The sequence below is a fragment of the Oreochromis aureus genome, linkage group 7 (genome assembly GCF_013358895.1).
Source record: "Oreochromis aureus strain Israel breed Guangdong linkage group 7, ZZ_aureus, whole genome shotgun sequence".
Taxonomy (NCBI): domain Eukaryota; kingdom Metazoa; phylum Chordata; class Actinopteri; order Cichliformes; family Cichlidae; genus Oreochromis; species Oreochromis aureus.
Window position 1 is genome coordinate 63,239,558 of NC_052948.1, and position 27,023 is coordinate 63,266,580.

A 27,023-nucleotide genomic window follows, 5' to 3' on the forward strand; every position below is an offset into this window, starting at 1 on the left:
CATGACCATTCTTTACACAGTGGTTATACAGAAATTGCTATTAAGCGTTCTTTTGTTCTTTCTTTCTTTCAGAAATTGCTATAAACCAAAAAAATTGTTTCTTTTCTCACCTCTTATTATTTGCTTATACGAGCATGATGAATCAGACAAAATGAGCTTTTTATGTGGTCTTCAACTAATTAAAAACATTCTAGAACACTCAATAAAGTTTAAAAAAAAAAGGTGTTGATAAAATGCAATTTACTGAATGTAACTTCATGTCTGTGATTGTGTGCATGGCCCTCTCACAGTAACTGCCTCTGGTTGTTTGTAGACACCAGGGGGAGACAGTTATCTCTTTTTCATCACTTTAGTCTCTTTGGGGTCACATTGCACCTTTTTCTGATCATTTTTACTCTGTTTACACTCATTGGTGCATCAGCTTCTGTTAATATTTCTCCTCAGTTTGGTCATTTTGAGGCTTTTTGTGCACATCTCTTTTCAATTTTCTCTGTACCAGGGCTCCTTGACTTCTTGTGCTACTGGGTCTGTATCCTGTTCAGTCATCCTTCTCTCTGTTGAAACATCCCATCATCAGATTTATTTGGCACCTGTTAAAATGAACAAAACTAACCTCTACTGTTTCCTGCCGAGTTGGTCCTCACGCACAGTGCGATGTTTGGAGAAAGCCAAACACAGCTTATCAGCACAAACATATACCGACTGTCAGCACGGTGGTGGCGAGCTGATGATTTGGGCACCTTGATGTCACTGAGTCGACCACGAACTCCTCTGTATGCCAAAGTTTTCTAGAGGCTGATGTGAGCCCATCTGTCCCACAGCTAAAGCTTGGACCAAACTGGGTCATCGACAGGACAATGATCCAAGCACAGCAGCAGATCTCCAACAGAAGAATCGACCTGCTGTAATGGCCCAGAGTCCAGGCCTCAGCCTGACTGAGATGCTGTTGTGGGACCTTCAGATGGCTGAAGCCACGATGTAAAGAACAGTGGACCAAAATTCCTCCACGATGATGTGAGCTGTCATTGTGCAAAAAATGATTTCTTCAGTTTATTACTGTCAAAGGTGGTTCTACAGGCTGCTGAATCGTGCTTACTTAGTTGTGTATATGCTATTTATTTATTGGTTGAGCTCATTTCCTTATTATCACAAACTGTTTAGTTCCTAAAACTTCCATACAATGGCAACATTGTTTTCTTCTTTGCCTTTTCTTTTAGTGACAGTAAATACTCACGTATAGGAGGTACAGCTCTGCAAAAACTCAGGTTTAGTCTTGACTGAGAGAAATGCGAACTCCCTCCTCTACCTGCTAGCAGTCACTTTGTGAGGTTTTGATTAGTTCACTTCACATTTTTTGCTTTGAAGTGTGCATTACTGAACCGCTGCATCAGCTCGACTTTAACAAGTACGGTCTTCAGCGACACCTCCTGGACGAATAAAGAACAACTCTTTTACCTTTAACCAGGAAATCAGAATATTTGATCAGAAATAAACACCGAGTCTGATTTTTAGGCTTATGAGCCTTCATACTGATGAAGAACATGAAATATGGCTGCATAAGAGCCTGGATATTGATACTGAAAAGCTGCCAAGTTTAAAAGAAAGGAAAATATCTACTAATGCAGCTTTATTAGTCTTTTGTTTTCTACAAATATGACGACTTTGACTGAGGTTTGGGTCCAAGAATTCTACTGCAGGTGAGACAATAAAGCTGCTAACTGAGCTTCTACTGTTTTTATTATTTTCATTTAAGCTGGGCTCTAATCATTTCCACACTGAACAATGAAAAAACACAAAAGCACAGCTCCAACGATGCTCTGAAACACTAACATGAGGCGGTTCTATGGAGAAAACTACAAACATTCATTTTTATTCATCTGCCAAGTTTTATTTTTCTTTTATCAATTTTGTCTGCAAAACAGAAAATTGTGGGGAAAAAAAGAGTTTAAAACGCAGATTTTTACTAAACTGTGACAAATATTCATTTATCAAAATGTGGAACAATCAAATATTTTACATTTTTGCTTTCATGGATAATCAAACAGCTGCTGATGACTCTGACATCAAACTAACATCAGCTGAATATTGCAGCGTGTGACATTTCCATTAACCACAGACAGGAAAGGTCTGAAATCACAAAAGAGAGCAAGGCCACAACCTCTGCACTTACAGAACGTTTAACAGCAAATGATTGAAAAGAGACTCCAAACGTGTTTTATTTGGACATTTAAGCATCTAGAGGCTGAGAAAATACTCATTTTTAACCCGTGACAGCGTCACACAGCATGAAACAAAAGCATGGTTTCACAGTGTGTGACGAGCAGGAAGGCTGTGCATCGGATTAAGCGTTCAGCGTTCCTGCTCAGGTGTACACGAACCTGCTGTTTGGCTTTATTTTGGTCAGTAATTGTATTGTTGATGATTTAACCTTCTTATTTGTGTAGAGCTCACCAAAAATTGTTAAACAAACATTGACTGTGTGTGATAAAACGTTCTTTTCGGTGCGGTGTCTGTGGTGTTGCTGTCAGGTGCTTTTGTGAAATGCAAACCTCTTCTGTTTGCAAATTTTTAAACAAAATATCAGGGAAAAAAAATAGTTCAAATTAAGTTTTAACTTCCTACAAGCCAAGGTGATGTCTTATATGCTCAAAAAAAAAACCCAACCCAAAATCAAATGAGTTTCTCATTAAATTAGGAAGCCCTGACTGAAACGCCAGCACTTTAAGGTTTTTATTTTGATCTTGGAAAATGAGGAAATCTTCACAAAAGTTAAATAAATAAAAGTTGTAAATTCTGTCATCAGTTGATGTGGACCTTCGTTTGATAAACCCAACCATCCCAAACAGAAATGGCCATCAGAGTGGTCTGAGGACACCATCATAACCGACAAACTGAAGCAATACCAGAACAGAACTAAAGACAGAAGAGAGGTAAACTAGGCCCGCTCACGCTACGTTTGCAGGATTGTCTGTCTGCTTTGGAGTCACGAGATACTTCACAGCCCAGTGCAGCAGAGATTCAGTCACTCTGAAGCGACTGAAGTCCTGCAGATTCTGTCCACACACACGGTACGAGTAAGAGAACGGCCTGCCGTCGCGATGAACCTTTGGAATTTTTCTCGGGACACTCCCTGAAGCCTGTTTAGGACTGCTGCCGTCTTCGGCACTGGAGCCTCCTACCGGAGTGTCAAAGAGCCACGATGGAGGACTGCTGCTCAGCTCCGCCTCCTTGTCCTCCGCCAAGGTGGAGGTGTCGAGGGCTTCTGGTGTGGACTCGCTTTGCTTTCTCTTAACTTTTCCATGTCTTGTCAAAGTTGTCTCCTCCCTTTCTTGGTCCACAGCTGGGAGGCTCTGCGGTGCTGTCCGGATGCAATGTTTTTCCATTTCTGCAGCAATCATGGAGCCTGAAGCTGAAGAAGAGGAAGTGGCAGTGGTGGGGAGGGCAGTCAGCTGTTTCTGGTAGGGTGGGAAGTAGCTGGACTCCACCAGGTGGACAGGAAGCTGCGTGCTGGTGGCGGGATCAGGCTTGGATTCTGCAGCAGAGGCGGGGTGTGGCGAGATGCTTGGTGTAGCTTCTGGAGATGCATCAGAGGAAGATGAGGAGATACAAGGAGGAGAAAATATGTTCCATGGGTTGGACAAAGGCCCGTCAGTCCCACCTGTGATCACATCCTCATGGAGCAAGCTGTCCTCCATTGGAAGAGATGAGCTGTCACTGGATGCACAGACTCCTTGTACAGCTGGTGGCTGAGTTATCTGCCAGTGTGCATCATCAACAGAGGGCTGTGTGGTCTCTGGAGGGTTGCAGACTTGCGGTATATTCTCCTTCTCCATCCTCTCTGTGCTGCTTGCAGCATTATTTAGAGTCTGGACCTGCTGAGAGTCTTCTTCTGGGATGAGATATTTCACAGGGACACCAAAACACTTCTGTCCCTTATATCTGATCCTGTCCACATCCCAGCGTGTGCTAGAGCAGGTCTGCGTGGAGTGACAGGTGGAGCTGGAGGGCTGCAGGCTCGCGGCGCGACCCCTTGTCAGCTTCTCCCTGACGTCCTCCAGCACAGCCTGCAGACAGTCGTGCTGCCACTCTCCCAGCAGCCTGGACAGGTCAAATTCACACTGGCTCTTCTGAGAGTCCTCCTGACCCAGCAGAGCTCTCCATGTCTTACAGATCTTCATCCTCACAGAGGGCAGGGTGGTGCAGCAGGGGGTGTTGTCTTTAACTGGACCTGCTGCGGTTGTAGCTAGTTCTCCGACTGATAAGAAGAACCTGCATTTAGTCTGTTCCGAGGCCATGTGGAACTGTAGCCGGTAGTCCTGGATGCAAACAGTGCTGTTGAGCAGGCTGCTGAAGCACTCACGGTCCTCCTGCTCCTGCAGATGCTCCCAGGCTGGCGCCGTGAGGACGGCTGGAATCTGGAGTACCCCATCAGACAGGAAGAGCAACCCGGTGGGGCCCTCGGTGTTCCCCGCCTGGGACTGGGACATCTGACCCACACCGATGACATGAGCCTTTAATCTGCTGCCCACCTCCTCCTGCTCCTCCTCCTGGCTGCCGTAGCTCAAGATGAGACGCTCTATCCACGGAGACAGTCTGTTCCGCGGAAGCCGAGGCATGTCTGGAGTTTTAAACCGTACCGCAGAACAGTTACGAGACTCAGTCAGGCGTACACTCCCACCACATCCTCACTGTAGTGACAACTTTAGCAGGGACTCGGTGAAGTCCACACACTCGTCTCTCGCAGTGTCGCCACTTATATTTTAGCCACGTTAGCTGGACACTCGCTTAGCTTAAATACATGATCACCGTCGTAACCTCTGTGCATTCCCGCTCTGCGCGTGTCTACAGTCATGGCGGCGACAGTCAAGTTACCGACAGGGATCAACAGCTCCTTCAACATAAAAGCGCAAAAGTTAATCGTTTTATTTTTATTTCGAACGATAACAAGAAGATGAATTATATATATTAATCATTAGTTATACTAGTTATATTAAATTATATTAAACCGTCAAAGAAAATACTCGGGTAAAATAGCGAGTTTATGCCTTTAATATGTATAGAAACTTTGACTGACATCACTCTATCTGGGATTTTTTTTTTCGACCATGAGCCACGTTTTACGACATCCGCCATTATGCTTTCAGGCATGAAGCCAATAGCTCCAAAGACTTTCCAGCATTAGCCTCCTTGTTCCAGTCGCCTTCGAGCACTAAAACTAGCTGATAGTTTTACACAAACTGAAGTTTTTTTGCGCTTTAAACTCGTAGTTATTGTGTGGAAACATGTTACATTAAGGGGATGGGTGTGGTCGTAAATTCTAAACCGACCAATCAGCGTCCATTACGAAAGTCAGAAAAAATAAAAGACATTGTAAAAACTAAAATAAAATGAAGGGTTATGAAATGTATTATGTTTTTTGTCTTTAGAAACAAAAGGTACATATTTATATCGGTTGTTTTATTCACAGCTGTTCTGTTGCTGGACACATTTAAACTGCACGCGTTCCGCCCTGATGCTCCGTTCAGGTGGTGTCGCCAAACAACATTGCGAGCAGCTGTGTTAACTTTTTTTAAAAATCTGTTTAAAGCAGCCGAGATGATTTCTTCATTATTATGAAAGATTTCAAAACATAATGGCTTGAAATATAAATAGACATGTTCTCCGTTGTACGTTCTCCATTATTGTCACATATATTCGAGATGGGTGTCATATTTCCCACATTTTCCCAAGATTTGAATGCAGCACAGCACATGCATTGACGTCTACTTCCAAAATTTTCGTCCTGAGTGATCAGAGAGGGTGTATGAGTAATTCATGTAGTCTAGGTACGCCCTGTGCCCAGAAAAGAAAAGTGCATTTTCCAGTCTTAAGGTAAGGTACTTAAAATTTGTAATCAGTAAAAGGAAAGGATAACACCTCAGGTTTTGCATGCATTGTAAACAGTCCCTGGCGGAACCCCATGTAAACATGGCTCCACAGTTTTCATTTACAAAAACAATTAGCTAAAACCATATAACGATGTTACTTAAATAAAACGTTAATGACGGCGTTGTCCTTCCTTTATCACGGGAAATCTTTATCGACATGTCGGTTGTTTTGGTGCTATGCTAGCATTTACTGGCCAAACCCCTTTTAGGAATATCAGTTCAAGTTTAGACTCGATGCAGTCAAGAACGCTAACATATATAAATGTAAATCTTTCATCCTATGGGTCCTCGGGTGTTTCCATAATATTCGGCATTAAATTGATTCACTGAAAACATAATATGTTAGCTACGTTTGGGTTTTGCTAACGCGGCCCGTTTACACTCGCTGTGCTGGCAGAGGACTAGCCAGTCCAGAGAAGTCCTTTATTTAAAAAAAAGTTTCACAATGAAGAGTTTGTGTTGTGACTTTTGAAACTCGATTTTAAGAATGGCCCACCTTTCTTTTACTTAGTGCCGTAAACTGTGCATTACTGTCACCGTATGTTCGACAACATTAGGTGGTACTGTTTGAAGAAGCTCAGTTTGGCACTATGTTGGCAGGAGTGTGCTGTGCGTCCTCGGGCTTTCGCAAGCCTAGACATGCCCGACACTGCCTCCAATGAGCCCGGTTCGAAGGTTTCGGATCCACAACATTCCCAGAGACTCCTGAGAGTCCTTCGCACCTTTTGGCAGGAGCAAAGTTTCCACGATGCGCTGCTGGTGGTGGACGGAGAGGAGCTTCCTGTCCAGAAAAATATCCTGGCTGCTGCCAGCCCCTACATCAGGTCAGTCAGTCACCCCAGCACAGATCGGATTGTTTGTGAACACCAGCCAGGGACAACAAGGGTGTGTCCAATTTTATTTAGTGGCAGTGCTATAGCTCAGATGATTCTTGCTTTTACTTCCTGTTAGGACCAAGCTGAACTACAACCCTCCAAAGGAAGATGGGTCTACTTACAGAATCGAGCTGCAGGGAGTCTCTATGGCCATCATGAAACAAATCCTGGACTACATCTTCAGCGGTGAAGTGAGTGGGGATCCTTTAAAAGGCGAAGTGACCTGCTGATATCCTAATAGCATTTGGCTTTCACTGACTGTTCATATGTACCTCACACACAGATCACCCTGAGAGAAGAGACCATCCAGGACATGGTGCAGGCATCCGACCTTCTCCTCATGACCGACCTCAAGTCTCTGTGCTGCCAGTTCTTGGAGAGCTGCATCACTGCAGAGAACTGCATCGGTATCCGCCTCTTCTCTCTGCACTATTGCCTCTACCACGTGCACTACGTCGCCACTGAGTTCCTGCAGACGCACTTCCGCGACGTGGCGCTGACTGAGGAGTTCAGGGAGCTGCCACCGGACCGGCTCTGCGAGGTGCTGTCCATGGAGAAGCTGAATGTGGGCAACGAGAAGCATGTGCTGGAGGCTGTGGTGCGGTGGTTCGCACATGACCCGGATGATCGCAGGGTGGGTAGCACTGGAAAATTTTCTCTTTTTTTTTTTGCAGAGATACAGCATTCAGAGGCACGTCTCATTGTCCAGCTTTAGTTTCATATCATCAAAATACCAATGAGTGATTTTTTTCCTATTAAATTCTAAACTACCTAACTATAAACACTTTTCTTTTTTATGCATATAAAACTCTGTGAAGGGCTGGCTCAAGTGTTATTCCATCTGAATTTGCAGGTACGCATGAAGGAAGTGATGTCTGCTGTGTGGCTGCAGGGTTTGGATCTGAGCTACCTGAGAGAGCAGGTAAACAGTCTAAATATTTCTTACCAGCTGCTACTGTCAGGCACAGGGAGACCGTGTTTGGATGTGAATTTTACACTGAAAACTGTTGTGTCAATGTAAATGTATGTCATGTAAACTTTAACAAGAAGTAGGAAGTATATTCAATTTTATGAGCTAGGATTCTGATTCCAGGTTTTTAATCCCGTTTGCTGTATCCTTTGGCTGTAATGACAGCGTCACAGTTCAGGTGAAAGGCTGTAGCAGCTGAAATGCAGAATGAGGCCGCCTTTCTTCAACATTAAGTGTGAATACAATGAGTCTCTTTCTCCCCGTGTTATCAAGGCTAACTGACAAATGAACCATGATTTTAAATCTGAGAAAACATCAAATGGGAGCAGAGAATTTCAGAACAAAGTGGCTCCTGTTTTCATCATCTAACAACACTGAGCATTAATAACCGAGAATACTGATGAGTGCTGTGTGTGTAGTGGCTGAAACACACACTTTGTCTCCTTCAGCCTCACCTGGTACATCTCCTCCACCTGCAGACATGGATAGTTTAACTGTGCTGCCTGTGTGTGAGCCAGTGATCCTCACACGCAGTCATTCACCATGAAAACTCTTCTGAAAAGCTTTTAGTGACATCCCAGTGTGGGAGGAACTGCTCATTACCACCTTTATGTGGGACAGCTGTGGCTTACTCAGTCTGCTGTAAACATGCAAATGTAATATAAGTTTTGAGCTAACCTCGCTATGTGCTACCGTTGTATCCCATCAGGCCATGGGGGAGCCTCTGATGAGGGAGGTGATCAGAGAGTACTGTCAGCCGGTGCTGACACAGGGTCAGCTGCAGGGGGAGGCTATGCTCGCTGCCTTCAAACCCAGAGGGTATTCTGAGTGTATCGTCATCGCTGGAGGTGAGGATCGCAAGTAAGTCACGCTCGCCAACTTTGTTTAGTTAGTGGAGGAACGCTGGTTTGAGGGCGGAGTCAAGGAGGCCATTTACGTGAAGAGGGAAAGACCATCTCTGAACCGAGGAGGGGGCCTAAGGGTACATCTTTCGCCATCTTACAATGCTGTGATTGCAGCCATTCCCCAACTCTCTGTGAATGGGACTCATGGCCATTGATCAGTGTTCTTTGATCAGTGGGTTTTGGTCAGTGATTGTTGATCAATGGTCATGGGAATTTGCATAATTATGATTAAGGAACTGACCTCACAGCCCATTGTTCCTTCAGTGGGCTGGTTTCAGTCATTGTGCAAATGTACTGTTTATAAGGTTTGGGGAAACCTGCAGTCAGCTGAGACTGAAGAAGTCACTTGGATGAGTGACGAAACGTTTCTCCCACAAAACGCTACGTCCAGATGAACAGATTCAACTTTTGGAGACTTTGTTTAGTTCTGTTTGGGCTTCGTGCAAAGAAACAGAAGTTTATTTCATACATTTATTTCGGATGCAAATACATTACCAGGTATAAGCTTTATTTATTGTACTGTATTCTTCAGTGTCGGCTGAAGACATCAAAACTGAAGTACACCTTAACTAACCGGCCTTAACCCGAGTGTAAATTGAGTAATTTTGTGCCATTCTGGAAGAATGACTCATGTGAAATAACCATGACAGTATTTTTGCCTCTGACTGTGAATTGTTGGTTCCATGTGTCACAGTGAGAGATTTTCAACAAAGATAGCCTGGGACAAAATTCAGACACAGTCAGAATGAATGGATGACCATTTCACAGCTACAACCTGGATAGGTGGGGGTGGGGGGTTATATCAGCACTTGTTGGAAGGAAAATAAAAACAGCTGACGGAGGGAAAAAAAGATTGAAGTAGTAAAACTGAGCTGATCACTGCAGCAGAAGCTTGTTTGTATGCTGTGTCCTTCAGATGTTATCATGACTGACGCAGCATGGAAACAGAGCAGATGACGTAGACTTTGAGATTCAGTTATCACCTTTGAACTTTGAATGCTGCTGAAGTCTCACAGCATGCTTCACTCTGTCCTGTAACCAAACCATCTTAGCTGAGTTTAGTTCAGGTCATGGTGGAGTTACGGTGGATTGATGCAGTTTTTTTTATTTCATACTTAAAAGCTCAGATACTTAAGGAAGCTAATATATCTGATAAGACAATTTTGTTGTGACTTTTTTTCTTTTTTCCTAAAAAATCCCTAATCAGTACGACATCAGTGCTGCTGCAATGATGGATGATCAGAGTGAATGTGGGAATAAAAACAGTACAAATGTCTGCTTGATACAGCGCTCTGCAGCGCCTACTAGAGGGGAGGAGTTGGAACAGGTTGTGTCCGGAGTGTGATGAGTGCGGTGACGCTGAAGGTGAAATAAACACTCCAGCTTCAAAAAGTTAGACTTTTCTGGCAGTTATTTAATGCTTCGGGCTTTGCAGGGTTAACTCCTCCTTAATATTTTGTGTGTGGCTCTATAGCACAGGTGTCGAACTCCAGGCCTCGAGGGCCGGTGTCCTGCAGGTTTTAGATGTGTCCTTGATCCAACACAGCTGATTTAAAGGCTAAATGACCTCCTCAACATGTCTTGCAGTTCTCCAGAGGCCTGGTAATGAACTAATCATTTGATTCAGGTGTGCTGACCCAGGGTGAGATCTAAAACCTGCAGGGACACCGGCCCTCGAGGCCTGGAGTTCGACACCCCTGCTCTATAGTGTAGTGGTTAGCACATTCAAAGGGTTGATGGTTCAATTCCATCTGCATCTGACGCATGGCCCTTTGGGATTGTGTCAGGAAGGGGATCTGATGTAAAACCAATGATAGGGTTGTCTAGGCACAACCTCATCGCTGGAACAATCAGAGACATTCTACTACAATGGCAAAAGCAAGATGCAAGTCACCAGAACTCTTTGTGTGATCTCGTGCACGAGGGAGATGCCTGAGAGGAGCGCTGTTCCTGCCGCTCGAACCCCAGTCACTCTCAGTGAGCTCCCCCGTAGCACTGCTCTTTATTGTGGTTACATGAATATGCATAGGTTCATTAACATATGACATCTTACACAAGCATACATGTGTACAAAGAGTACCGTCTGTGTGTCGTGTAGGTATGCGCGTGTGTGTGTGTCAAGATATGACCCTGTGAACGCCTCCTTAAAAAGCCGGTACCAGGAGTCCAGCGGTCCACCTAACAAAGGGCTCTTATACTTAAACAGATACAGAGCAGGTGTCCTCCTATACCATAAATCAGGAAGAGAAGGTACGACCTCTCTCATGACCTTAGGATGTGTGTGCATGCCAGAACACTCTGGAAGGCACACAGAGTCTTTGCAGACTACTAAGGATCAGACCTCTATCATTATACAATTGATTATATATTTCTAAGCATAAATGACAATCCAACAATATAAACCTGACAACCTTCCCAAATCCAGCGTGAGGATTTGGGAGATTTATATCTACTTGTATTTATATAAGTAGATACAAATACTTACTGTTTGTCTGCTTCCCCGAAAACTATGTCAGAGGTAATGAAAGTAAATACAGATTACTGTAACTTGTACAGGGAGAAAGAGAAAATGACTGTGAGGTCATTCTTTATTTCTAGTACTGGAGCTACAATTACTCTGCAACAGATCTTTCTGGCTTCAAAACAAGAAGATCTAGTGTGTTCTCGTTAGTTGATTTCTAAAGGCTTTCTCCTAAGAGCCTATTTAAAAGCTGTATTGTTTTGTAGTTTTCACTTTGTTGGCCTTATGCAACACAATCAGTTGTTTGTGTTGCAAAAGGCCAACAAAGTGCATCGTGGCTGTAACTGAGGAGGTAGAGCAGGTCATCTACAGGCAGGCAGCTTTAAAGGTGTCTCCTGTGTGCACTTGGTCTTCAGTAAAAGTACCGGGAAGGCCGACTCACATCCTGTCTGATCAGAGTGATGGGAAAACAACTTTTTGTCTGATCTGATGCTTTCATTCCGTGCAGAACCAGGAAGCCGACAGCTGCGACACGCTGCATGTGTCCTCTGTATGACGCCAACAGGCAGGCCTGGATAGAGTTGGAGCCAATGAGCGTCGCCCGCCTCGGCCACGGGTTGGTCGCTGCCGGTCAGTGCAGTCCACCGCACCTGTGATCCACAAACATGTCTGTAACAAAACGCTTTGTGTTCAGTAAAAGACATTAGCAGGTGTGTCATAGTAAGGCTGTCTCTGTTGGTCAGGGGGGTTTCTGTTCGTGATGGGTGGAACAGATGAACACAACACAGTCCTGGCCAGTGGAGAGAAATATGACCCCGACTCCAACACCTGGAGCCCGATTCCCCCAATGCTACAGGTACGATCACATGTTTCTGAAACAGTTATTCATGGACACCCATAAACAGATAAACGGCAGAAATAAACTCCTGTGTGAGTGTGCAAAAAAAGTGCAAAATAGGGATGCTGTATTAAAAATAACAGAATGCAGTATTTCCAAACGATATATGATACACTCTCCTTCTGCTCAGTGCTTTTTTGTCAGATAGACACTAAACATGTATGAAACCATCATTTCTGCTGCTTAGCTATGCTTAGAGCAGACATGTTGCTGCCATATTGTTTTATATTTGACTTCATGGCCATCAGGTGTCAGCAGTGTTGCAAAAATTCCTGACAGCTGAAGGGTTAAAGGCAGATGATACACAGAGCACACGATAAATCTCCAGAAAAGTGATGTCATTCACTAATAAAAGTTTGCTGTTATTATTAAGTTCCTGATATGAAGTAGCTGGTGGAAACATGTCATTTAATATATGTCACAGTTATTAAGTGCTGTTTATTTATTTAAAAAAAAAAAGGAATAATGGAAGGTGAAGTTAGGGGAAAGACCCCGGCAGAGCTCCACCAGCAGATCATCGGCTTATTAAAGCTGCTGCACCGAGATGAATTTGGCACAGGAGCACTGCACACAGTCTGAAAACAATATAATAAATAATACACTTCAAGCCAGTCATGGGGTCTGACCCCACTGCTGCGTTTGTGTTGACACACAGACAAACAGCTGTTTGAAAAACTGACGTCACCAGCGGTACTCTTCGTGGTTTTGGTATGCTCTAACAGTGCATCTGATTTAAACTCAAGTCTCCCTTTGCAAACAAACCGGGCCACAGATCGCCCAGCTGTGCCCAGTTGTGCTTTGCACTTATGAAACGTCTGAACTTGGAACTCAGACATGGAAACACCCAGAGACCCCAGGTGGGTGTTTGTGTGTGGCTGAGCGTACAGCTGAGCGTGGGGGATGTTGTTGGCGGTGGTGGTTGATTATATTAACATCCGCTGACGTTCTCAGGCTCGTCAGAACTTCGGCGTGGTGGAGCTGGATGGTCTGATCTATGTTCTTGGTGGAGAGAGTGAAGAGCTGGGGCTGATCACTGTCGAGGTGTTCGACCCCTATTTCAATACCTGGAAAATGCAGACCAGTATGACCATGATCCGCAAGGTAACCCCCCCTCACCTATACACACACACACACACACACGTCGGGTATTCATGTCTTGTGGGGACATCTAATTGACATAATGCTTTCCCTAGCCCCTTACCCTAACCACCGAAAAATGAATGCCTAAACCTAACCATAACCTAACTGTAACCCTGAAACTAAAACCACATTTTGATTCTTAAAAATGCCTTTAGATATATAAAATATCAAAATAGTATCAAATAAAATAAAAACAGACATTAAAATAAATAAATGTTGACGTAAGTGTTGAACAAATAAACATAAAATCAACAGTCAGTAAATTGCATAAATAAAAGCAGGACAAAAAGTAAATGTTGTACAAACATAAGAATAAAGTAAATACAGAAACAACTGAGGGTCTAAGCTGCTACCCTGTAACTGTCCAGGGTCAGGTTCTATTGTGGATTTTTGCTGCATGTCATCCCGCCATGAAAACTATCAGAATAACGCCATAAAATAATTGTAGACCACTTGGTGGAAAAGATGTCTAAATGTGCTTTATGGTCAGTAATGCAGGAATACAAAAAGCCGTTGGACACGTGATTTTCCACACAGCACCAGCAGGGTTTGCTGAAGCGGTGCGGCAGATCGAATCGATACTTTTAGTGAGTTGGGTGTGGGTCCGTTATCAGTAGTTCGTTTTCTAAGGATTTCTACAGCTTTTCCATCTGCGCTCATCTGTTCTGCAGAACCGGAAGCTAACTGGCTGCTGAGTGTTAATGATGGGTGACAACGTCAACAATTTGTCATCTTACACGAGGTCGGAGAGAGTCTGAAACCACCAATCAGAGAGCTGCATGAGGTCAACTTCTTGTTAAATTTGAAGGAAGGACCAGAAAAAGAGAAAAGATGAAAAATTTACACAGAAATGAGTCAAATACGTAAGTGCAAATTAACTAAGAAAAGGACGACACGTCTCAGATTTAGCTTGGATGGGTTGTGAATGTTTTCAGTCACGTCAGCGCTAGAATTCCCAGCACAATGCCCCTATTTATGTATCCTGGACTCAGTGTTTAGCTATTTTTGGAATAGGCTGGAATTTGACCCATATTCCAGTTGGGAATGCTGTACCATCAGGAGAGCTTGGAACTCGTCACTCGTGTACGTCAGTGAGTGATTGCTCAAGCTGGAATTCAACTCAAACTGATGGATGTCAGTTTGATGACTGAATGTCAAACTCTGAGTAACAGGATTTGTCTATAAACTGTATATAAAAGATGAGCTGCAGTTATGTCACCGACTGATTCTGGACAAATTTATTTATATTTTTAAAGTGTGTGTTTGGGATTTGGGGATTTGGTTAGGCAGCTGTATCCATACATGGGTTCAACACAAAGATACACAGATCTCCTTTGATTCGCCTTAGATTAATGACTGGATGTTGGTGGTCTGGTATGACCCTGTCTTCAGCAGTAACTTCAGCAGAACAGCTCTCATTGTTCTGAAATGTAAAAAAAACAACAACATAAAATCAGTGACAGAAATATTTGGTTAGCTCGACGGCTGGACGAGGCTTTGACCTCGTCTGATTTGTACGATCGTCTCCATCTTCTCCTTCAGGTCGGCTGCTACGCCTCCATGAATAAGAAGGTCTATGCCATTGGTGGGGGCTCCTACGGGAAGCTTTTTGACTCTGTTGAATGCTTTGACCCCAAAACCCAGCAGTGGACGGGGCTGTGTCCTCTGAAAGAGCGAAGGTAAGCACAGCCTCTGCTGTCTGTGATCTTAAAACGTTAAAGCTGGTGTTTCCTCACAGTCCTGACGTATTTTTTTTCTTTGCAGTCAGCTTGTTTGGGGATTTTTTTCTCTCGCTGCACGCACACTTGCTGTGCAACACTTAACATTTAACTTCAGTGTCGTTGCTTTAATTTGGACTAGTTTGTGTTGCACAACAGGAAATGAAACGCAGCTCTATGGTCACTGTCATTCTCCCCAATCTGAGAGTTTTATTTTCAGTTTGACTAACTTTATCTAACATCACAGCTTCACTGACTTCACAGCATCTTGCTCAGCAAGTGTAGCTGTTGAGTCATACGGCGCAGTCAGAGCTGAACCTGTAAAGGAACATTTAACAATGTGGTTTTTATTGTGCGTTACTTTTCATTGTTGTGTTACACCTTCTCTTTCGTATCGCTGAATCCACACCAAGCATGCTAGACCCGTCTGTGCTACTCATGTGGATTTCATCCGTCCACAGGTTTTGGTTTCATTATGCGCTGTTATGAGGTTTTTTTTCTTCTCTGTGGGCGTCTGCAGAGTTTCCTTATTGGTTTTTCTGTACTTTTTAAGCACCACTGCTGCAAATGTGCTTTTGCCCACAGTATGTTCAGAATCCAGCCCTCTCACAGCCGTGGCATTGCACTGAAATTCAACTCAAAAATGCTAAAAGGCAAACGAATAAATCAAATAAATGTATTTCAAGAGCTGGACCAGGCCTCTGCAATATGAACCATGAGTTTACGGTGTTTAAATCCTCAAACTTTTACCTGCCACCATTTGGTTCTATATAAGATGAGATGACATAAATATTCATCCTAAAGCTGAGTGAGGGTCGAGTATTAAGCTGTCAGCTAATGTTAGCAAGCTGTTCAAGGCAAGCCAGGTTATTTGTCTCATTAAAAATGCTCCAAAAGGCACCGATGGCACGTACCCAGTGTCACTGCGCTAAAACCACATTGGTCTCCCACCTTCCTCAGAACGTCAGTAAAGTTAACTACAGAACTTATTCAGTGGTTAAAAACAGACGACCATAAATCCTCGAGTTGTGGAGAGAAGCAGTGTTTCTGTATTCTTGAACAGAGGTCCTTGAGGCTTCACAGGGTGTACGTGGTCACATGCATCCTTTTTATAGCGTTAATTATTCAATTCAGATCAATTCAGTTTTATTTATACAGTGAAATATCAGCGCTTTACATTTGTAAGGTAAAGACCAGCAATGAGATGACGCTCTGAGCCAGCACTTGGTGAGAGTGGGAAGGAAAAACTCCCATTTAAGGGAAGCGATCTCCCGTATGACCCTAGTTTACTTGTTACTTATTATCCTTAAATGAATTGTTAAACTCCTAATCATTGCATAGCGATGTGCCCGCTTTGCTGTTAAACTCTCAATCTGTGCTGCTCAGGTTTGGCTCGGTGGCGTGCGGCGTCGGTCAGGAGCTTTACGTGTTCGGTGGAGTCAGAAGCCAAGAGAACGACAACCCCGAGCAAAGACAAATGACGACCTGCAAGTCTGAGTTCTACCATGATGAGATGAGGAGGTGAGTCGCCGACTGAAACGTTAAAACCACAGACGCAGCCACAGTGACGTAAACTGTACTGGCGCACGTGTCTGTGCCAGGCATTTGCATTGAAGTGCTGTCATATTTCAGCGCTTTCCCAAATGCTGTTAAACAGAGCAAGGAATTTTTAAAACTGTTTTATTTTGAATGCATTCCATTATTTAATTTGCACACAGGACCGAAAAGATTTCACAGAAACTACCAGCGTCAAACGTATTCGTGCTGATGCTAATAGTCCTTTTTGCTGGACGACATCCTGCAGTCGTGTTGTCTCACACACGTCTCCTGAGCGGTCCCGGCCCATTCTTATTTGGTGGATCTCTCAAGCTCCTCCAGATTTGATTGTCTTTGAGCGTGGACCTTGGTCTTCTGTTGACCCACAGATTTCTAGTCAGGTCTTTGTGTGGGCGAGTCGGTAACGTTCCCTTGTTGTGTCGGAAGACAAAACAATGACCAAGACCCAGTTTTGCTACTGACTGCTTGAAGTTTTCTTTCAAATTCTTCACGTGTCTTTCCTCCCATCATGAGTCATTCCACCTTGATGAAATTCCCACTTCCGGAAGCACTGAAGCATCCCCACAGCATAATACTCCCACCACCGTGTTTCACTGTGGGGACAGTGTTCTTTGGCCTCTCCCTTTGGCTCTAGTTTCATCTCATAATCGTGCTTAATCGTTCTCCAGGTTGTCTTCAGCACACTTCGTTCTGGTTTGAAGGCGTCTCTTCTGCAGAAGTGGAGTTTTTCTTGCAGTCTATTCCCGTCCAGGAAACGCTATGAAAGCTTTATATATCCATTTCCTGCTTTGTGAGCGTCAACAACTATTTTTCTCAAGTCTAAACTGATTTCTTTCATTTTTGGCATCGTGCTTTGTCCAGTGACAGCTGAAAGTCTTGTTGAAGCTTTTATTCTGTGTGTATTTGGACGATAGCGCTCTGTTTGAACTTGACTTTTTAAACTTACAGCACATCGTTGCACTGATGAACAGAGCTGTCCTTACAGTTTGTATGTGTGGCTAATCTTACGATTGCATTATTAAAAGAAAAGAAACATGTTCTGCTGCAGGTGGATGTTCCTGGATGACCAGAACCTGTGCATCCAGACCAGCTCCTCCTTCGTCTACGGCGCCGTGCCCATTGGAGCCAGTATCTACGTGGTGGGGGACCTGGACACAGGTCGGTGAAAACATTAAACAAAGCTCTCCTGGGCTTTCAGGATGTTCAGCGTTTGATCCTGTAACCCTCCCGCTTCCTTTGGTTGCAGGCACAAACTTTGACTACATCCGGGAGTTCCGGCGCACCACCGGGACGTGGCATCGCACCAAGCAGATGTTACCCAGCGACCTTTCCAAAACGGCTTGTGCCAACTTGCGCATCGCCAATTGTCGACTGTTCCGCCTTCAGCTGAGTCAGGGCATGTTCCGGATCAGAATCTGACCCGGGACAGCAGCCGGCAGCTCTGTCCCGGCTCCATGTGTCTCCACTTTTGCACACTGGTACGCTCTATCTGCTGTAGGTCTGAGTTTATATACAAACACTAAAGCGCTGTAGTTGCTACGCTTTGAGGATCTCGACTCCACTCATTGGTTTATACTCACGACCCTTTTGATGTATATTTATTGTATGACCAAATGGGATAGACTTTAATCTGAACACATTTTTAGCTTTATGGGTTTTATGACATTTTTCTTATCTAAATCTATTTTCTTTGAAGTGTGGGATTCTTTTTTTACTACTTTCTTTTAAAGGACATTCCTCATTTTGAATGTTTTCTGGTTCTCGGTTACTTGGTGAGGGATTCATTATACACCAGTCACTACCCCTTTATTACACTAGAAATCACGCTGCACAGTTTTTGCAGAGGCAGCGAGGCCCGCTGTGGTGCCGCTTTATTAAAGGATCACTGTAGATCATTTCAAGGCTGCAAATATCCCATTATTATCACCGTTATGACGTTCCAGTTCATGATAACTTTGCACACATCACCTTGTGGTAGAGATACGAGGGAAGGATGAGTCACACATGAAAGCAAAGTAAAAAGTTGCAACAGGAATCAGCTGCCTTTTTGGTAAATGCATTAGAGACTTGCCAGCTGACCCAGTCACATGCATGTTAAGCCTCACACGCTGGTTTGTTTTACGTGTGTGTGGATGGATAATATTCTGTTTGGCATGTGCTGGTCACAGCAAAAACTGTATGCAGAGTTCTCGGTGCTCATGCTAAAGTTCAGTGAAGCCACAGGCTGGTTTCAGGCAGGTAGCTAAGCTGATGCTAATTGTTAATCAAAACTCTTTTTAGATTTGCTGTTACGGTGATCCCACCAGCAAACACGCCTTCCTTTACCATCAGCTTTTAATGCAAGATGCACATGACACCACCTTGCTTCTTGTCTTTAGGTGAGGCCGAGGTGAACTAACCCCCATGCTGCTGTGACAGAGTAATGTAGATAACTGACTGATGAGAAGGTGTTTTAAAGCCATTGTGGGGAGAGAATAACTTTGGTTTTTACAGCCTAAAAACACAATATGGGCACTTCAGCAGCATTTTTGTGTGATTGGTGATCCTCGTTGTTACGTGCCTAAACTGAACCCTAATCATCCCACAACAGTTTGACAGTTTAGAAGAAGGAAGTAAAATGATTTTGTACAGGAAGCTGTAGGAGCACAGTTCTGAATCCACAACCAAAGATTTCACAAATGTCTCTTAAACTCCAGGAAACTCTCGATGTTACCGGAAGCCCTCGCAGTACGGTTGTGTCCTTTAAAAACTATCCCGTGCAGCGCACGAGTCTCGGACGGTGTAGAAAAGCCATGTCGAGTCCTCCAAACTATGCACGAACACGGGTGACTTGCTTTTGGTGACGGCACCTGATTTCCATATATTCACAGAAATGTTCCCAGGTGCTGATTTTAGTGTTTGCCTCTTGGAGCACAAACTCTTTAATGGATTATCACTTTTTATCTGAGCTGGTCCGAGCCCGGTCCATTCTAAAATAGAGCATGTTACACTGGTGATTTACTGGATGTGCTGCAGCTTTGGTGACCTCTGACCTGGCTTTACAGTCAGGACAGTTTTGGCATCTCTTGACCCCGTTTGTTCTGTGTGAGTTACAGCTGCTGCTGTCTGTCCTGCACTCAGCGGCTGCGCTTACAAAATGTGCACTCGCTAAGCGGAGCTCGTGCCCCGTTTCATGCAGCGCAGTGTGCGTTAGGGCCGATCGCCCCGGGCCAAAACACAACCCTTTCAATTTGAAGCGACGCGAGAATGTCAAATTTTAAAGACTTGTGCAAAAACTTGCATTAGACTGCAGTTGGAATCACCTCTGTATTATTTTGTAAGCTTATTATTTATCATAACATAAATATTTAAACTTCAACACCATAAATTAAATAAAAGGCATCAGTTCAAGCGGTAATGTGGTATAAACTGATATGTTGCAGCTGGTCGCCTTTGTCGGCTGCACTGTTACTGGTTAGGTTGCTACACAAGCATTTGTAGCTCACCTAACAAAAACACTCCTGTTTTTTTTTGTTTTTTTTTTGTTATTTATTCCAGTATGCAAAATATCATCTCATTTTTGTTTTTGTTTGTCTTTTTATTTACTATTATTACCAAGCAGCAACCTCCTGGGCTGGAAAATGAAGCCAGTGGATCATTATTACGAGCTGTGGTCTGAGGAGCTTGGAAGACTGAAGAAGCTTCTTGGATCAGAGGTGAAACAGCTTCAGGAAATTTAAAGAAGTCCAAGCTCCTCAGACTACCATGACCTGGGTGACTGAGAACGTCATAAAACTCACATTAAAATGATTTAAACACAGCCCCAGATGAACAACCGCACAGGGCACATTACATCGTGTCATTATTTAACTAAATCTAAGCCACAATGCAGAAGCAGTGTGTGAAATCCTAAAGACACGCCGTGATTCAGCAGCTTGTAGAACCACCTTTACGTCCCACCGCAGCACCTCCGTCCGGTTGAGGTCTGGACTTTGAGTGAATCTCGTTTCTGTGGCTGTAAAACAAGACCAAATCTTCACGCCTCCACCACCGTGCTGACAGCAGACACGAGGTGCAGTGTTTAGCTTCTCCAAACGTGTCGCTCTGTGTTGTGGACAGACGTCTCCGCTTTGCTCTCATGATTTGTTCCAGAAGTCTTGTTTTCTTCAGCTTTGCGAACCTAAGATGTGCAGCAATCTCGAATGCTTCCACTTGTGAATAATCTTTCTCACTGTAGAAAGTTGGACAAATTTCCAAGAGAGTCCTGCACAAAGGTTACAACAACTACAACACGTAAGAAGTAAAAAGCAAATACAATATTCCACACTGACGAGTGAGCACAGGTGTGGATGGTATGCAACAGCAGATCATTAAGAGCTACATTAAAAACAGTCACACTGACTAAAAGAGTTTTTCTCCTTTAAAATGCACTTAAACTCCCCCATGGCAACCATTTCTGACAATGTCAGCTCCTTCCGTAGATTATTCCAGATTAAACGGGAATAATGCCTTTTTTCCCCACTGTGTCCTGATTCTCAGGACAATCCTTTGTATGACGCTGTGAGAGCGAGCACTCTGTTGGTTGTGGCTTTTACACATATAAACACAGATAAGAGGAAACCAGCCCAGGCTGACCTCACAAGCCTTGTCTGCTGATGTCTTTCCTCCTTGGTATTATGTTAAGAGACGAGCAAACTGCCAAAGTTTGCACACTTGCTGATGATCAGTTAATCGAGTGCATCTGACTCTCAGCACCAGGCTGCTAAACCGCTTAGTTCCTATGGAAGCAGTGAGGGTGCATCTAGTGTTTCACACGCTGCTTCTGCCTCAGGGTTTAGTTTCTGTGAAATAAACAATGACTCATTGTCTGAACGTCGTCTATTGTAGTTTATCTGAGTTGGATTTACGAAATTTTAGAACCCGATAAGGAGCAAATGACTTTTATCTCCTGATATTTAAAACTTAAGAAGTGATAGAGGGTGTGCTTTCTCGTTACCATGACTGTAGCTAATTGCAAAATCGCTAAAAGAAATTGCAGGAAATGTGCAAACCTAAACACAGCTGGTGCAACAGGCTGTGAGGCACACAGACGAATATGAAGCAACAACTACAATGAAACAGTTTGTGATTTGTGCTGTAAATGGATTGTTGACATCAGTGGGGTTAAAGAAAAAACACGGGTTTATTTCGACCTGGAGTTTCACGTAAATGGTCCTGTTGTGGCCGCGTGGGTCGTTAAAGTTTCTGCCTGTGTAGATGTGAGGAAAGACGGAGCTGACAGAGGTTTTTAAACCGTCTGACTTTCATCATCTGACTCATGTTTTTTTGTTGGTTTTTTATTCACTATCTGAAATTCATAAAATGGCCATAATTGGACAGAAAGCTCTGATATGACAGCCCGGCTGAATATGAAAGGAATTCCTGGTCTGCTTCCTTATTCTTGTCGTGTAACATTCCAGTGTGTCTTAACATTTACAGTAAATCATATGGTTTCCAAGCTGCTCCGTGTACTAAACGGCACTCGCTATCACGTGTTTGCACCTCGTGACTGTCTTTGTTGTGATGTGCTGGAAAACATTATAAGGGAAAATAATGGCGGTCTAACCTGAAAATAACCCAGCTTCAACCAAAGCTGTGTTGTGAAAGAAAGAGGGAGTCTTGTTTCAGTTTGTACTTTTGTAACTGGTGCATGAGGAAGTTTTGTAAGATGTTTCCCATGAGTGTCATTCATTTACGTCAGAGGAATTAAAACAGTCGGTGGTCAAGCTGTATGTTTTTGTCTCATTTGCTTCTCTATTTTATTTCAGCCTCCAGAGAGAGCGACATGCTTAGTCACTTTCCTGCTGCTCATTTTGTACCATGCAAAGAGATGCTGAAAGCTCCTTAATAACACTTTTTATTGTTTAGGTTGACTGCATTGCTCAATAGCACATTCAGAGTATTTGCATTGGTATTAAAAGGCTGGTGTTTTTTCCTGTTTGGTATCCGATCTGTGCCTGACCAAGTTTTCTTACTCGAGATGTACACGATGCACTAAAGTTCATTTCCAAAACACAGACGTGTGTGACGTGCTCCAATTTGCACAAAGTTGTCCACATTCCGTTCGTGAGGGTTCTCAGTACAAACAAGCACCAAGGAGGACGGGAGGGTGAATCATGCCTGCAAATGTGCTGATTCAGCGGAGAAATGCTGGGAATTATTATTTGACAGCAGCACAGAAAATCTGCAGAGCCTCGCTGCTTTACTTACCAGTGTTCTGTTCAGTTGCTACTCGGGGAAGCTCTCTTTCGGCAGCTCTGCTTAGAATCGCAGCCAAAAGGTGGAGGGTCTCATAATGTGGATGCTGCACCAAAAGTTGAGCATGAAAGCAAAGCTGTTGATTTACTGCTTGACCGATGGCCACGAGCTGTGATTAATGACTGAAGAAGATCGTGGGTAATAGTCTTGGAAATGAGCTCAAAGTAGGCCCGCTACATCTGACTGCGATGCCTTCAGGGGCAACTAGAAGGTGAGCTGTTTCAGGCATGTCCACCTGGGAGGAGACCCCTGGGTAGACCAGGACACACTGGGGGGCTCGTGCCTCTTGGGAATGGCCTGGCGTCCCCCAAGAAGAGCTGGAGGAAGTGGCTGAGGAGAGGCAGGTCTGGGTATCTCTGCTTAGAATTGCTGCCTCCACAACTTACACCTGGATGCTAATGAAGAAAAGGTAGAAGTTGATGCACAAAAATATGCAGGAAATGACATGCGTGACCTCAGAGCCTCTGTTTAATGTGCTTCAGCAAAACTTACACACGACTGCATTTTATAGTAAACTCCCCAACTTTACATTCTGTTATTTCATCAGGCCAATGAATCTCAACTATTGGTACCAGCAGGGCTAGTTTAATTTAGGTGGGGAAAAATTACATTTTGATTATGAAAAAGTTAAAAAGAAAAACGTAATCTGTAATTACTGTGAATTTCCAGAGAAATGGGATAGTCTTCCATGGCCAAGTGAGAAACCGGATATCAACCTAGTAAGAGCATCTTTTTCAGGCATTGGGGAAAAAAAGATCCTAAATGCAGTGAGAGGCACAGAATGACTGTAATTCCAAAAACAGTTAATGGGATTTAAGTGGAAACAGTTAATGTCGTCAGATATTATTTCAAGATTTTTTTCATTATTGCCGAGTCTGTATGACAGACTTCATCCTTGATGGAACTTGCATCATTTCCTTTGCCTTTTGTTTTTTTCCAATACAACTACAGATAACGCTGCCTGTTATAACTCGTCTCCTGAACAACACTCACTGGAGGGCCCGAGGTGTTGCAACAGGAAGGACTTTCCTTTTGGGGCACTGTTGGCAGTGGGGGTGGGGGCGGGGTCTCTCCAAGAAAGGTGAGATGACCCAGCGGAAGCATGTGTAAACCTCAGAGGTGTTACTGAGGTAGGCGTTGTGGTTTGGGACCTTTGGGAAGAGATTTTAAGCTCCTGCTCTCTCTTTTAACAGCTTTTCTCCTTCATAAGAACTCACTAGTCGCTTTGTTAGGTACACCATGCAATTATCTAATCAGCCAATCACATTGCAACAACTCACATTTCAAGATTAAACCTCCTATCAGAATGGGGAAGAGAAGTAATCTCAGTGACTTTTAACCTGACATGATTGTTGGTGCTAGATGGGCTGAGTGGTTCAGAAACTGCTGATCTAATTAATCACGTGTAGAGTTATCTGAGAAAGAGAAATATCCAGTGAGCGATAATTCTGGGTGAAAACCCTGCAAAAAGCCCACTCAGGGTATGAACAGACCCCAATAGGGCCCAGTACAGGTGTGAAATATGAACCACGCTGACAGTTTAGTGTGGACAGCCCACACTAAGCAGAGAGAGGCCCACAGTGAGGGCCCATGGTGTACCCACAATATGCCCACATTATAGATGTGAGCCGCCCTACATTTCACACAGGTGCGGAGGCCCACACACAGCACAACTGTGCTTCAGATTGGTGGGGGATATTTTCTTGGCCTGCTTTGGGCCCCTCAGAAATAAATGAGCATAATTTAAATGCCACAGCATGCCTGAGTATTATTGCTCACCATGTCCATCCCTTTATGACCACACTGTACCCATCTTCTGATGGCTGCGTCCAGCACACAGCGTCACAAAGCTCAAATCATCTCAAAATTGGTTTCTTGAACCAGTTCTCTGCACTCCAATGGCCTCCACAGTCACCAGATCTCAACCTAGCGCAGCGCCTTTGGGATGTGGTGGAATGTGAGATTCCCATCGTGGATGTGCAGCCGACAAATCTGCAGCAACTGTGTGATGCCGTCACGTCAACACGGACCAGAATCTCTGAGGGTCCACCACCTTGAATCTGTGCTGTGAAGAATTGAGGCAGTTCTGAATGAACAAAGGCATCCAGCCCAGCACTAGCAATGTGTTCATAATAAAGTATCTGGGGAGTGCATGTTCCAATCTTTATAAAGTTTGCTCATGTCCAAACCTTTGGGGGTTTCTGTTCCCTGTGTATATATGAAAATGTGATCCCCTTTGACCTAAAGTGTTTGAGAGATGAAATAAATGGTTGTTTCCCACATTTTTAGGACATCTAACATCTTTTTTTTCCAGGTATACGCTTGCACAGTCGAGGTGTTGCCTATAGCTTGTTCAGTAAATTCAAACTTGTTAAAATCTGTATCGAGTGTATGTCGGTAGAGTTTAAATGCTGTCTGAACCTTTGCTCTCACTGACACGTTTGTAAAAACACAGACGTGTCTGGTGTCGCTTTGTCTGTAATAACTTTCTGCCTCTTTGTGGTTTTTTGTAGCTCCTTTTAGTATCTTTGTGTCTCTTTGTGGTCACATTGCATCTCTGTGGGGTCGTTTCTCTTCTGTCTTTGTTGTTATTTTAACTTCATGGTTTTAACATGTCTGTTTGCATCATATTACATCTCGATAGGCTGATGTTTTCTCTTTGAATTCCATCTATTTGTATTTGTGAATGCTGAACCTGAGTTCTGTCACTGTCCAGTAATAAATGCATAGTTACTCTTACTTTGGAGCCCCATGATGTCATTAAGTAGCGGGTGGCACACACCCGCCCAATCAGGCTTGGTACTCTCTGTTTTTTATGCCTTTTTTCTCATCATTTTCGTCAGTGATATGTTCAGGATGTTGAATGTAATACCACAGAAAAACCACAGACATCACACTTAATCAAAGGGAGATTACACATGATGGATAAATATCGCCACCCCCTCATCACCTGTGTATTTGTCATTCAAATACATGTTTGTTTTTCTGCTGATTTGTATGATACACAGATAAACAGCCTCTGTGGGTGGAAGTTCTGCCATGAATATGACTAAACAGGTAACAGAGCTGAAATGCACAGAGGGTTAGGAAAATCAGCCATTGCCACAATGTAAAGCATCTACCTGGGAAGCATTTTTTATGACCCACCTGTGTATGTGAGTAAGTGGAAACATGAGTCATGGTGACTGGAAGCAGTGGCTCTTCAAGTGGAAGGCATGACTCCGGGGGCTCGTATTGTTCAACATCCGCTTGGATGAGACATCTAAGACGGACTTTGGCAAGTTGTGGCAAGTTGATCTTTGTGATCCAAAATAAACCTGTCGGGGTCCAAACCGCTCTGGCGGGTTTTTTGATGGACGAGAGTAAAACCAAAGGTATACCATATCCTCTGACGGCTGCAGCATTACATGGACGTATTCCTGTTGTTAGTCATTCTGCTGGGGCGTAAGGTGTGACGTTTCATGAATGTACAGTTGACCACAGCCTATTTGTTGATTTTTCTGTGGAAAAAAATTATTTGCGGGAAATTCACCTATTGGCAATTTTTTTTCATACAGCATATCTGAAGTATTTGCTGGTTATTTTCATTTTATTTTTTATGACTAAATACATTTTTGAATGATAAAAATCATTATTTACTCATTTTCAAATATTAATATTAATGTAAACACAGTAAAATAGCAATAAAATGTTTTTTTTCTTTAAAAATTATGTGGAAATTCGAAACACAAAGCTTCCAGGAAAGAAAATGCAGCTTTGGGAAGCTGAAATAGGCACAATGCTACTTACACCCTATTGGCTGGCATTTGCAAAGTGTTTTAGGATGATAGCTTAAGGTATATTTTGTGTTTGAACTGTTAAAATAGGCAGTTTTGAGCATTTTTAGAGAGGTCTCACGTGTTCACGGTTTTGGTCCCTAACCCCTGCGAATACCAGGGCTCGACTTTCATTTTAAAAAGTCTATTTATTCTAGGCTTCTCAAAAAAGGGAACACTTGATAAACAACAATAACTGGAAGTTGTCTTTTTGTAAACTCTCAAGACTACCTGACCTGGATGACTGAGAACCGACACAGACACATATGTGCATTGGAGAAGCAACAATAAAACAACATCCAACAGGTGATAGTTTTGCAAGTGGTCTCCACGTACCATTGCTCTCATCTTGAATCTCCTCACTCATGTTTCTCTAATTTTACTTTTTTGTCAGTGTCTTTGTCATATCATAGCCAGTAGACAGTAGACTTTTATAAGATCATGCAAAGTTTGCTATGTCTTGCAGAACAGCCTCATATGG

The 27,023-nt window shown here is 43.5% G+C and overlaps 2 protein-coding genes and 1 long non-coding RNA gene across 4 annotated transcripts; 1 reads left to right on the plus strand and 2 right to left on the minus strand.

Moving 5' to 3' along the window:
* Positions 1–2,145: 2,145 nt before the first annotated feature.
* acd (ACD shelterin complex subunit and telomerase recruitment factor) lies at positions 2,146–5,306 on the minus strand. Its single transcript, XM_031737988.2, has 2 exons — positions 5,075–5,306; positions 2,146–4,891 (listed from the first exon to the last, which is right to left on the minus strand). The coding sequence occupies exon 2, from the start codon at positions 4,614–4,616 to the stop codon at positions 2,946–2,948; it is 1,671 nt and encodes a 556-aa protein (XP_031593848.1). The 5' UTR covers positions 4,617–4,891; positions 5,075–5,306; the 3' UTR covers positions 2,146–2,945.
* Positions 5,307–5,657: 351 nt separating this feature from the next.
* On the plus strand, positions 5,658–22,195 carry gan (gigaxonin). Of its 2 annotated transcripts, XR_005613829.1 has the most exons (14): positions 5,658–5,871; positions 6,528–6,751; positions 6,879–6,993; positions 7,086–7,436; positions 7,656–7,724; positions 8,482–8,633; positions 11,647–11,768; positions 11,882–11,994; positions 12,988–13,137; positions 14,719–14,855; positions 16,281–16,415; positions 17,500–17,609; positions 17,698–17,929; positions 20,053–22,195. XR_005613829.1 is itself a non-coding variant. In XM_031737993.2 (13 exons), exons 2-13 carry the CDS (start codon positions 6,567–6,569, stop codon positions 17,868–17,870), a joined length of 1,812 nt encoding a protein of 603 aa, XP_031593853.1. In that variant the 5' UTR covers positions 5,659–5,871; positions 6,528–6,566; the 3' UTR covers positions 17,871–22,195. The 2 variants fall into 2 exon arrangements, 1 of the variants encoding a protein (XP_031593853.1); XM_031737993.2 differs by having other exon boundaries at positions 5,659–5,871; positions 17,698–22,195.
* Positions 19,965–25,447, minus strand: LOC120441153. Its single transcript, XR_005613830.1, has 2 exons — positions 22,680–25,447; positions 19,965–22,600 (listed from the first exon to the last, which is right to left on the minus strand). It is a non-coding gene; the product is annotated as an uncharacterized LOC120441153 (long non-coding RNA).
* Between the last annotated feature and the right edge of the window lie 1,576 nt (positions 25,448–27,023).

Excerpts from the sequence above, each read along its gene's own strand:
- acd (XM_031737988.2), bottom strand. The coding sequence starts at position 4,616 with ATGCCTCGGCTTCCGCGGAACAGACTGTCTCCGTGGATAGAGCGTCTC.
- gan (XM_031737993.2), top strand. The coding sequence starts at position 6,567 with ATGCCCGACACTGCCTCCAATGAGCCCGGTTCGAAGGTTTCGGATCCA. Across the intron at positions 11,769-11,881 it reads CCACGGGTTGGTCGCTGCCG|GGGGGTTTCTGTTCGTGATG; the intron begins GTCAGTGCAGTC and ends TCTGTTGGTCAG. Across the intron at positions 14,856-16,280 it reads TGTCCTCTGAAAGAGCGAAG|GTTTGGCTCGGTGGCGTGCG; the intron begins GTAAGCACAGCC and ends TGTGCTGCTCAG.